Source organism: Monopterus albus, unplaced genomic scaffold (assembly GCF_001952655.1).
Source record: "Monopterus albus unplaced genomic scaffold, M_albus_1.0 scaffold445.1, whole genome shotgun sequence".
NCBI classification, from domain to species: Eukaryota; Metazoa; Chordata; class Actinopteri; order Synbranchiformes; family Synbranchidae; genus Monopterus; species Monopterus albus.
The window spans coordinates 48,287-61,178 of record NW_018128325.1 but is presented as its reverse complement, the minus strand read 5'-3'; the positions used below and the strand labels follow the sequence as shown (position 1 = coordinate 61,178).

The 12,892-nt window shown below is 43.8% G+C and overlaps 1 protein-coding gene across 2 annotated transcripts in view; it reads right to left on the bottom strand.

Moving 5' to 3' along the window:
* Positions 1-12,892, bottom strand: part of slco2b1 (solute carrier organic anion transporter family, member 2B1) — a 40,882-nt gene that overhangs the window by 3,070 nt on the left and 24,920 nt on the right. For both annotated transcript variants that reach the window (XM_020587223.1, XM_020587224.1), the window contains exons 4-14: positions 12,274-12,411; positions 11,683-11,851; positions 10,696-10,920; positions 9,277-9,375; positions 6,893-7,023; positions 4,853-4,943; positions 3,916-4,080; positions 3,594-3,783; positions 2,989-3,130; positions 1,326-1,486; positions 385-449 (exon numbers count right to left, since the gene is read on the bottom strand). In XM_020587223.1, the coding sequence (XP_020442879.1) occupies positions 385-449; positions 1,326-1,486; positions 2,989-3,130; positions 3,594-3,783; positions 3,916-4,080; positions 4,853-4,943; positions 6,893-7,023; positions 9,277-9,375; positions 10,696-10,920; positions 11,683-11,851; positions 12,274-12,411 (1,576 nt within the window). The remainder of the gene's footprint in view (positions 1-384; positions 450-1,325; positions 1,487-2,988; positions 3,131-3,593; positions 3,784-3,915; positions 4,081-4,852; positions 4,944-6,892; positions 7,024-9,276; positions 9,376-10,695; positions 10,921-11,682; positions 11,852-12,273; positions 12,412-12,892) is intronic.

Genomic DNA, 12,892 nt, shown 5'->3' with positions numbered 1-12,892 from the left:
TTTTTCTGCTGCTGCTGATCGACACCCGGTCATCTACCTCATTACTCCTCCTGTATATATGTCACTACCTTCACTGTAAATAAACCTCACTGCTTGCACCAAAGCCAGCCACCTGGGTCCGCTTTTTATCTGCTTGCTTACTCTGTGTTCGAGCGTACCCTAACAGGTTGAGGAGATGTAAGCATATACCCCAGGGATCAACACCTCTGTGAGCAGTTTTATTTTTATTAGCCGTAGTGTTTATGTTTATCTGGCTGACTGAAACACACATGAGAGAGACACTGATGAATCAGACCAACAGCTATGAGTGACTAAGCTGCAGGTCTTCAAACCCAGGCCTCTTGTGCCTTGTCCAGAGTAAACAGGATGCTGCAAATGACTCACCGAGCACCCTGAACAGCATGTACTGAACCCCCACCGCAAAAGACTTGTCCTCTGTTGGCACTGTCCTGCAGCAAGAGATGCAAACATCACAGTCAAGATAAAGGCAATGAGGTTAGGAGGGTGTTTTCTGTGGGTGCTGCACCGGCACCTAGACCATACGCCCCAGTGGAACTGCATTCTGGAGGCTAATGTGCTGACTGGACTTGGTTTGTGGGTGAAGACAACACTGTGTCGGTCTTATGATCAGCAAATCAGCAGAGGTTTTTGCACCGGATCAACATTTGGAGCTCATTAGACTCAGAGTTGTGAACCAGGAGCTCCGTGATTCAGATCAAGTAGTTTGTTCAAAAACGTCAGTTTGTTCCAGCTGTTGTTTCACTGTGCCACAATCATGAATCAATATTTCAGATCACCTGCTGTTTCCAGGCTGCTCCATTAACCTTAATGCTGTTTCATTTAGCCGCTGCCCTTAAAAACTGTTGTTTCTGCTTCTGGTGCAACAGCAGCTTTGTCAAACAAACAAACTACAGTTAATGCGATAAGATTCCTCTCTGGGCCTAATAAGTTTTAAAATTAAACCATGTGAGAAGTTTACAGGGGAACAGAGACAAACTCAACAAGAGCCCAGAACTAGACACTGACCTTTTGTGAGGGGTCACGAGCAACAGAGGCTGGAAGTGCTGCTTTGACCTTTATCGATGGATCGTGTTTTGTAGGATTATTATGTTTAAGTAATTAGTAACTACAGCTGTCAAACTGTAGTGCAGTAAATAGTACAACATTTCCCTTTGAAACAAAATGTGGAAGATGAATAAAGTAGCATAAAATGGAAATACTCAAGCAAAGTATATGTATTTCAAAATGGTCCTTTGCTTTTCAACTGAAATAACTGATGATCTACAGATGTGAGCAGCTGACGTGGTACCTGCATGTTCTCATACCTGAGTATCATCATGTAGGACGGCGTCTGGGAGAAGGAGGCCACGAAGCTGGTGAGGCCCAGCAGAGCCACGAAGGGGTAGAGGAGGTGGGCACATCCACTGCCGCAGGTTCCAGGAGAGGCGTATCCGAGATGGCCAACACACCGACACTTAGTGTAGTTCTACAGGAGCAGACACAGGGTCAGGGTACAGGCCAGGTCGGCGCCCCCTACAGGTTGCAGGGTTTATTACAGCCTCAACATGAGCAAACAACATCAGTTCATCCTCTGAGGATGTCATTTAAACCAGTAGCTGCTGAGAGACTTACCTCTGGACCAAAACAACGATGTTCTGCCATTATACTGACAGACCATTAACTGCTCAGCCAAGAAAATAATCTGCTGATGGATCAATAATGACAATAATCAGGAGTTGCAGACCAAGAATCTGCTTTATACTGGAAATGTACAGAGAGACTGGAGGAGTGTGTGGTGAGTCTGGAGATCAGTATGTATTCATCTGTCACTGGCTTACATCTAACCAGGCAGTAAATTTGGCTGCACAGACTGAGCAAACAGCCACATTTAGAGGAATGCTGGACTCTTGTCTGTGTGAACACACCTGCAGCGAGGGCTGTAACAAGCTGAACTGTGGCTGTGTATTTTAATGCTGCAATAAATACTGCACATTTTGACCTCAAAATAATGATTCCCTTTCTTGCTATTACAGAGGGTCCCACTGTTTGCAGGAATTCTGTTTAAACTCTAACTGATGCCATTTGTAGTTGAAGGCGTGTAATCATTCAATTTTCCGATTGCTCTGCTGTCTTTTGTCTTTCCTCACTCACTGAAACCTCGGAAAGTGGCTACTTCTGTTTCCCGGAAAGGGAAGCTGCTGTGTAGGAGAGGGTGATGGTGAAATCAGGAGGAGTTGGACTTTCTCTGGCTGATTAAACATCAGATTTGCTTCTTTGGAAAAACCTCTGTGGCCTAAAAATTATGGATGTACAATAAACCCCTGCATTTACCGGCACCAAACTGCCGAAGCTGCTGCAAACATCTGGGGACAGGGTTTCACTTCCCACACATTTGACCAGTCACGATCCAACATCCACTTTAATTTTGATGTTTGCAAATGAAGAACTACTGCCAAAACAAAAAGAAAATGAAAACTCGCAAATACTTTCCAGCTTACGTTGACAAGATAAGGGCAATAAAAGTAAGTGGCCCAGCTCCCAGCAGCCTCCAGCCACTCGTCTGACTGGGCTACACAGAAAGCTTCAACTGGTTTCCACTTTAGTTTCACTCTGCATATTAGTGCTGTTTATTTTTACTCACGACCACAGCCACAGAATCTGGTGCTGGAATGTACGAGGGCATGTTTGTGACACACAGTGGGACGAAGAGAGGGAACAGATGATTAGATTATGTTCTGAGTCAAAAAGACCAAGACGCTGCAGAGTTGCTCAGTTTACTCAGAGAAGGAGACTGGAAGCACACGAATCTACAGCTGGTCTCTGTCACACATTCATTTTAATTCAGAGCAATACTTTCAGAGTGAATCTGGGTCTGAGACATTTTCACCCACAGAGATATTGAGAAGCTCTGTTAGTTTGAATGTCCGAGGTTTTAAAGATGAAACTGTGCACAAGGATTTCAAAGTAAGATGCAACAATAATTCTTACTGTGACTGTTTTGTTGGCATCCATTTCCATGGCTGTGCAGCCAGCATGACAAGGAGACCTGAACTCCACACCATCAGAGCCACAGACTGGGTTGAATGCCTCCTGGCGACACTGACAACTGGAACTACACAGTGCCTCAGAGCTGAAAAACACATGTTATTAAACCTTTATGTTTTAGTAGGACATTTGTTATAACTGCCCTAAAAATGTGAGGGTTGAAAAACCCAGTCAGTAAATCTATTACTTTGGTGAAATTAGCTTCATGTCACTGGTGAACTCACTGTACATCCCTGTTAGTAATAAAACTAGTTTCCTGTCAGTGCTGAAACTGGTCCGTTTAACGTTTAGTTCCCTGTCAATAGTAAAATTACGTCCCTGTTTTAAGTAAGATTAATTCCCTCTTCAGTGGTGAAAGTGGTTTCCTGTTAGTGAGGAATTAGTTCAGTGTTTGTGTTAAAATTAATACCCTGATAGTGGTGAAATCTGTTCCCCGTTATTTGTGAAACTAGTTTCTTCTTAGTTGTGAAATTAGCTCCCCGTCTGTGGTGGAATGAGCTTCCCAGGTGTCTGTGTAGTTGGTGCCTTTAAACTGATGGTATTGCTACCTGGGTGGAAAGACCCCATTGACCGTCTGCGTGGGGCAGCCAATGAACAGCAGCGGCATGGCGGTAAGCATGCACAGCAGGATAGCGGCCATGCAGAACTTGCTAGCGCCGCTGACCGAAAGATTCAATCTTCGCATCAGAACTCCACCCAGGACGGTGCCCAGCACTGCCAGGGGGATACAAACACCTCCTGGAAAAAAAGGAGTCACATTTGATTCTGATTATTCCTTATTTGATGCTACTGTTGCTCCTGTGACAATTATGATAAACTTATGCTCATTCTAAGGAATCCCGGGACCCACAGACCCACGTGCTCTCTCACCAATCATCAGGGTGGAAAAGGAGACCGTCTGGCTGAACTGTCTCTCAATAAACTTGGCCATAAACGTGGCAAGGCCGGACAGCAGCGCTGCCAGGTTGACCTGCGCCAGAACCACCAGCAGGTAGATGGGACTCCTCAGGGTCCGCAGAGCAATACGAGGAAAACCTGAAGGACAGTGTTGGACAGTGAGGATGATGAGGTCTGAAGGACGATGACATAAACTCTGAGGGGGGCAGTTTGCCCCTACTGCTGTGTAGACAGAGAGGCAGCTTTAGCAGTTATCTCAGAAACTACTGGATAGGTTAAAATGACATCAGACATCCCTGGTCCCCAGTGGACGAGGCTAACGATGTGAGGCTGACGTTTAGTTTACATGAAATATCTCAACAACTACTGGATGAACTGTGATGAAATGCTAACACACTAACCAAGAACATGGTAATGTCATGGTACGGTATCCGGTATGCATCACAACAGGTAAACATTATACCTGCTAAACATCCAAGAGCAGAAGCAAAGCTTCACAGAGCTGCTACCATGGCTGTAGACTCGAACTTCATTTTTCTGCTCGAGCACCATGTCAGAAGCAGCAGTCTCAGAGTCACATATGTTACAACCTCAGCAAAGAGAACCTGAACTCGCCTATAGGGTGCTAGCAGTGAGCAGAATGATTGCCGTTATCCTTTGTGACCTGGGTGAAGTGACTCTTTAAACTAGGTTTACTTCCCATCTGATGATGAATGAAACTCAAAGGAGGCTCATTATTAAGAAGCATCAGCAGAATGCTCCAAATAAAAGTCAAGGCTTTTGTGCCATCTAGCTTTCAAGCACCACTGCTGATGAAAGCTCCCATGTAGAGACAGTGACTCTTGCTCAGTGTTGGTGTCTTTTAATTGCCTCCGCTGCAGGAAACAGAAGAGGAAAAGAAGACTCTTACTTTTGAGGAACTGAGGGAGGGAGAGTTCCTGGAGTGGGTTTGTCTGCTGCTGCGTACTGTGTTGTCCTGACTCGGCATCGTCCCCGGCATCCTGGACAAATATGGAAACAGGACATGACATAGACCTGTTTTTTCACAGCAGGATTTGAAACTACTCTGTCTGCTACTGTTTTGGAATCTGCCGGGGCCCTGCATGGTAGAAAGGTTTACATTCATGATGCATTAAGACATTTAAGATAAACATGTCCGTTAATGCCACGTGAGCCCTGTGCGGCTTGTGTTATGAGCCGTTGTAGCTGCAGACACTCTACACTGCAGATGAGATATATCATTAGGTTCCTGGGAAATCTTGTTACTCATTGACTTTGTCCAGTTTTTATATACAGTCAGTGGGTTCATCAGTGTCAAAGATAACTTTCTGCATTTGCATTTTGTCATCATAAAAATGTCAGCTGTAGCCAGTTGAACGAGGGCCCAGAATGTTTGGGTTAAAAGCTGCTTTAGACAATATCTGTCAAAAACAGTGTGGCTGGTGTCAATGCTTCATTTAACCCCTGAAGTAGACTGAAACAGTCCAGCTGGTGCTGAAGCTTCCAGGATGCGACAGAAAAATGCATTATATGTCTCAAATATTGAGTTCTTCCAAGTCATAAACACAAACTGATGGTTTATGCACTGAACTCCAGTGATGTTGCTCTGAGCAGGAAAATCAGCCTCGGTTCATGAGACACGGAAAACACCAAGTGGATATTTTTCTCAGCTACTGGTGCCAGGAGGTTGCTCAACACTGTACTCTGCTATAATCACTGGCCAAAGTGCATAGTTTTATTTTGCAGCGGAGTGAAGCCAAGTCTCAGTGTATGTTTTGATTTTAAAATTCACTTCACATGAAAGAGTTTAGTTTCAACATTGCAGGAAAGATGTGAAAACTGAAAACAGATCAAGTTAGGAGTTTTATGCAGCTTGGTTTATGACATAAAGCCCCCGTTCAGATCACTGCAGTGTTTTGTTTGTATCAAGAGCAGTGGTGAGGTGGACAACCTGAACACACAGATCTCAGCAAATGTTTGACACAGAGGACACTGTTATCTAAAGATAACTTATTAATCTCAGTATGTGGATGTTTGCTACTCAGGCTGCCACTGACACTGGGAATCCAGCTGGTCCAAACCGTTTCTGGAGGTCATACAAGAGTCAATGAATCATATGTAACGGGGCATAAAACACAAAGTCAGACCAGTTCATGATTAAAGTGGTGAATGGCTACACAAACCTCTGACTTACATAACCGCCTTCATGGGAGAGAAAAGCTTTGGCTCAAATATCTGGTATTTAAAAGTGAAAGTAAATAAGCTTGGCTGTAGTTTGCTCTCAGTCTCAGGGGACTCAGGTTATGTGGAACTCGGTTTAGGACGTGTGGAACAAATGACCTCATTTATTTGACTGATCATGTGCAGGGATGAACTTTCTCTTTGCTTTGAGCCAAAACACACTGCACAGATTCTTGTTAGAGCCGGCCAAGCTGTTGAAGTCAGTTCGGTTTATGTGCACATTTTAGATTTTTCATCCTTTTTGCCAACTTTATTTTTCTGACCTGCTGTTTTTGTCTCACTGTTTTAACTTGTGTATCTTGTAGAGAAAAAAACTTTGACATTTGGTAAAACTATACATACACCGTGCTACATTAATCCATGAGGGGGCCTAGGGACAAAACTTTGCCGTGGTCCCCTCCTGGCCCTCTGTTTGTGTTTGGTTAACCCCATCTTTATGTGGAAGCATGTACAATACACATTTTGACAACAAGGTATATCTGTGTGACTCATTCATAAAGTTTTGGATGTTTTAATGCAAATGGCTTTTGAATTTCTTCCTTATTTTGGTTGTCCGTTTCCTCCCTCTACTTGCCTCCGCCTTGTGCTGAAATAGCAGCCCGTTGAGCCGTTACACACTCTCCGGCTCATTAGTAAATTGGACTTTGGAACATTAATGAGACGTGGCTGCAGAGAGCTACAGCTGCCAGTCAGACCGCTCCCAGCTCACCTCTCTGGGCATGTTTCTGGGGAAGAAGAGGTAAGGCAGCGCAGTGATGAAGATGAGGCAGGATGCCACCAGGAAGCCGAGCCACCAGGCTCCAACCCAGCGAAGGTCTTTGGGGTCCAGCTTGATCTCATCTGGAGGAAGAAGAGAGCTCATGTCAGTCGAAGCACAAATATCTTAGTTTTACAAAACTGTCACCTCTGATTCAGATGGGACATGACATCTGGGTAAGAGATCTACAGTAGGAGTTTGATGGTTTACCTGAATCTCAACCCCTGTGGCTTCTAAAACACTGTAAACATATCACTCTGTTCTACTTCCTGAGCCATGTTCAGCCTTTTGACCAGCCCCACTGCTGCATTGATGAACTGGCTCATTCAGAGTGCAGCCTCGTTGCAGAGGCGTGGATGGCCTAAGGCTCGAGCGCCGCTGCTGTAGGTCTGTTTCCCAGGTGAACTAAAGGAGGTGTGCTTAGAGGAAAGCCTCAGACAACCGTCAAGTCAGACCCATGTGCGTCACACAGCTCTCTGCTGTGGCTCTGGTATGTAGCAGGATGTTTGTAGACAGCATGAAGCCATGGCATGGCTTGGGTTAGCAGTAAGATTAATAATATGAAATAAACTAAATTCTCTAAACTGGTACCTACACAAAGAGCAGAGTAGTTTGAGGCTTGAAAAAATATTATTAGCTATATATTTTAATTACACATATCAGCTTCAGCTTCTCAGCTTCATTTCCCAGGTAGAGCAGACTAATATACAGCAGGAAAATTAATTAATGTGTTGTTCATGCCAACTCGTTTTCATAGTTTCCTGGGACAGGGACACACCCTGGACTGCAGCCAAACTCAGTAACAGACTGTTAGGTATTTTTAGTCAGATAGATATTGGATAGATACTTTATGTATTAGAAATGTTTAGTGGAGATAGGATGTCTAGTTAGACTGTTAAATGCTTAGTCATGCTTATGAGTTTCTACAGGGTACATCTGGTCAAGGATAACTAGAGAGAAAAGTTGATGACTGTCAGCAGACAGGGTGTTTAATATTATTATTACGACGTGTATAACTATAGCCTGAGCCATAATATGTTTTTATGTTTAAGCCACGACATGTACTAGAGGTCGTGAGAATGTTTTTAGTTACACACCACTTAACCAACAGACACACACATTCACACATTGATTTGCTTCATGTTTTGACTACTGCTATGGCCAGCTGCAAAGCTGGTAAGAGAGACGTCTCGGTTGACGTTTCTGTGTAGTATGGGGCTAGCCCAACCGAGGTGATAAAATGTATAGGCCTGGTGGGCTCAGGGTCTTTCATCTTACATCTGCCTGTGTGCATGGTGGAGGTACAAGATACTTGAGCGTGTAATGTTAATTTTACCTGTGATCCTTTGAATAAATCAGCACTGTTTTGAAGTTACTTGGACTGCCTTGTCTCTCAGAGTTAGCAATGGTAAGACGAATCATATCCTACAAGACTGAACAGGTGAACTGGCACAGAAACGAGCTCAGGTGCATTTCTGATTATTTCATAACGATGTGTTCAGGTGCAGCCTTGAGGATTCGCAGTTCCAACAGGTTCATTCACTCAATGAGTTACTTTACCAAAGCTGCAGTGTCAGGTCCAGACTCAATTTGGAGACATTTTTCTGACTGCTTCTCAGACTCGTGGCTTTTTTGACTTGGGCTCACGGCAGTCTGCTTGGACTGGAACTGTGTTGCAATCGTGTTCACTCAGACTTGTCTTGTACCTGTCTTAGCCTGGGTGTTTTGACTTCAACTTGTCTTGTGGGTGGTTGATTTATTTTCCATAGGGTGTCTTTGCCACCTAACAACCAGTCTTATTGTTTGTGCTAAGCTGAAAACTCTGTGCAACAATATGTAGTTTCTAATTACTATGTTTATTGTTTTTATCTCTGTTTAAACTTCTCTAAATCCAAAGGAAAGTGCTTACTTCTGTAAAAGCTGAGCCACGCTGAACAACTAACAGAAAACAGGATGAAAAATATAAAATGGGCATTATTTAGTTTTTTTTTTTTTTGGTGCTTGATTTAGTCTCACGGGTTCATTTGGACTAAAAATCCTGCATGAATCAAATCAGAACCAGATGTACAGTGAAAAACGTTTCGCGTCACATTACACCTGAGAGCTCTCTGTCGGTTTCACAGCAGATACTCCGAGGAAATGACCAACACCAATCCACTTTTTGCTGATTTTACTTCACACTTAAACAGAATAAACCCCCAGAACTTGAAGTAATTACCACATGCAGGAAATACTCATGTCCTGTTTAAGATAACTGTCAGTAATTAATGAGTTGATGCCGCAAATTATGCAGTGTTTTAGCCCAGCTGTGAGTTGGTGACACAGCGTCTCCTTACCTTTGGGTAGCTTGTCAATGTCCACATAGAAGCGCAGCATGATGGAGCCAGTGATGAAGCCAAAGGCTGGGCCAATGGAGGTCACAGCGAGGAGGATGCCTGAAAAACAAGACCGAGACAAACATCAGAGCACCAACAAAAACAGAGAGCTGCTGAGAACCGAAACAATTCATGATACGAGTTGAAGTTACTAAAGATGGTGCAGGACAAAATCAAAACAGCCTACTTCTAAATCACCTCTGGTTCTGTCTGACATTTTCATCTACATGGCCCTTTTACATGTTATTAGCATTTTGTGAAAGCATCTTTTGTTCAGTTGTTTTAATGTTAACTCTCCTGTGCTTCCAGCTGTGTGTGGGTCTGTTTGTAACTTGTGTATTTCAGCAGAACACTGTTGATTGTCCCAGCAGAAAAATTGAGGCAAGCAGACAGAAGATCAGATGAACAGCAGAAAGAAAAACAATAGGAAACAACAGCAGAACTTCATTAAAAATAAACTAATCTTCTATTGTTTTTAACTGCAACTCTTCACAATTCCTCATGCGAATCAGGTTCAGTCTCCTACTTGTTCCAGTTGTTATGTGAGCAGAGGACCTGCAGATGCCACAGGCTGGTGTGACCGTGCAGGATGTGCACACACTGCATGGGTGCTGCAGCATTCCTCATGTCAGCTACACTCGTCTTTCTACCATGACCGTCATTTCTGTCTGACTGCGCATACTGTATGTACTGTACATCAGTCGGATACGTCCTAACAGAGCAGGCAGATAAGAGTTGTCTTTTCCTTTCTCTTTTCAATGCACAGCTAAACTTCTGAAATATAAGAAGTCCTCATCTCCCAGCAAATGTCAGCCTCCAACAGGTAACTACGACTATGAAGGAGTTATTTCTCACCCAGGTGATACGACAGCGGGTGGGGAGGAGGAGAAGAAAGGGACATTTATATCCTACTTTTCTACTTTTCAACTCAATGCTGTTTAACCATAATGTTCAATACATTTTTAATAAAAACCGGTGAATGGAAAATTCAAAACACGCACCAGGATTGAAACACCATGACCATGATGATCAGCACAAGCAGAATAAAACCCACTAGTAGCAACATTGTCAGAGTAACTACAGGCCTTTAAACTGGACTAAAGTGAGTTGGGTTTTCTGTTGTCCAAATAAAATGTCCAGATGTCCAGATAAAATCTAGCTGAGATGCTTTCATTTTCACTCGGCTACATAGCGCACACACACATCTGTGTCAAACAGAAAGCAAATCTGATTATAACCCATCTTTGCTTTGGTGGCTAAATGTAAATCAGGGTGCAACCCAGAAGTAGGTGGTGATATAACCCCTCTGCTAGTAGAAACCATTTAAGGTGCTGGTGCTAATCAGAACAGCACCAAGGTTGGTTTCCTTAGTGGGTGTACCGAGGTAGAGCGGAGAGTTCCTCCTGCTGGCGTAGTCGTCTATGTAGGAGATGCCAAAAGGCTGGATGGGCACGGCTCCGATACCCAGCAACAGCTGCCCCAGCAGCAGCACAGGGTACACCCCCTGGTGGGAGGGGCTCTCCTGCTCGCTGCAGCTCTGATTGGAAGACAAGGTGCTGAGGGAGCTCTGTGACCGGCAGAGGCCAGAGCTGTTATCACTGGAGGCTGTGGAGACACAGAAGGGAAGTTTAATACATATTAGGTAAACCCTTATATATTGTTCCTCACTCGACCCGAAGGCTGCTCTGGTGCATCATCTTGACAGACGTCCCTGTTTTGAATATTGAGGAGGAGGAGGCCTGAAGGAGACATGAACATGGATACATGACAGCATCCTTTGTGGCAATCTTTTATGAACCGACGCCCCTTCATCAGAAATTAGCAGGTGATTTAACCCTTCAAAAGACGGAGCAGAGGAAAGGACATCTCACCTCTAACAGCATGTTTCCTTGACTCCTGTCTCTTTGCATTTTTCCTCACATCTTATGCAGGCATGACTAAGATGCAAGGAAAAGACTCAAGAGAGGGAAATGTGGATCCAGTTAAGGGAATTGGGATTTACCCATCATCTTTCAATTTAACAGTCTTCTACACCTGTCAGCGGACACTGACAGGAATCTAATCATCAGTTTTTAATGCATCTTGCCATGAACTGGAATATGTACTGTATGACCTCTTTATCCAATAGTTCCTGAAATAATTAACCCCATAGATGTCTTCATGGGTCCACTCAATTCTGAGGCACCCAGACCCAGTGGGATTGGGACTTTTTCCATAATGAATTGATGCATGTCAGGTGCAGAACCCTAGGTTAGACTTCCCTCACACATGGGGTCACTTATTCTCCAAACGAGGACCCTGAAGTTGAGAAACACTGTTACAGAGGCTTTTTGAGGACAGCGAGGCCAGATGTGTGTGTGCTCTCACAGGTGATGTGGTCGGTGTATTCATATGGTCCGTTCAGGAATTGTGGCAGTGCCATCAGCAGTGAGGCCAGGCAGGCCAGCAGAGCACCGCCGCCGACGCCGATGAACCGTGGCCGGTGGACTCGACTCCCGAAGAAACTCACAAAGATGATGAGGACTGTATTCCCCACCTGGACACACAGAGGACGGGGTGACATCCTGCATAACTAACAGCCAACAGCCAATGCACAGTGTGTGGACAGAAATGATGGAAAAGTGCATTCGTTTTTATTTTGACAGTGAAATAAAAAACTCCCCTCCCACTGTCAGTGGCCTCTCTCTTATCAAGTCATGTACCTACACTGACTGAAGTGCATGAACATGTGAAACATTATGAACACACTGGTGATTTTCCCATAAAGATGTTCTAAGAGTCTAAGACAGAAGAAGGAGCATCACCAGAAGCAGAAGACGTTAATGTAAAGAATCTTTTTTAATGTGACTCACAGTCAGAAATCTATTTTATGAAAGAGATTTCAAACTATCAGACATGACCTCATCAAAATAAAAGAGCAGCAACAAGAATGAAGTGCAGAGCGTGTCCCATACTAACCTCGTTGAAGGCAGCCAAGAACCCCGACTTCTGGCTGGAGAGGCCATAGCGTCTCTCAATGGTGGAGATGGAGCTCTTCATGTAGCCTGACACCAACAGCTGCGCCAGCTGCAGCAAACTGTGACAGAGCACAAAGAACTGCAGGGAGAAACAAAAGAAGGATGAAGAGAAAGATCCAAGAAGAGGGAGAAATAAAAAAAAAGTTGGTCCAGGAGCAGGAAGCGAAGGATCAGCCTGGCTGTCTGCAGCACTGACACATTTCCACTTTTTCTTGTGTCAAGTTAATATGATCAAATCTGCATGAAACAAACTACTGATTTGATTTGATTTATTCTTTCAAGCATGTAAAAACAGTTGATATGACAACACACATAATTTTACACATAATCCAATATCAATGTGCTTATACCTAGTACATGCTTGAATGGAGTAGGAAGAAGTCAGACTTATCCAGTCCTACCCCATGACATCATCTTACCATCACTGGTTTGCAAGCAGTAAATGATTCACTTCTACCCACACAAGTATTATACTAAAAAAGATTATAACAGTGTTAACATTCTTACATAATTACATTCTTAAATAATTATCTTCTACACCACACAAGTAATATACTAAA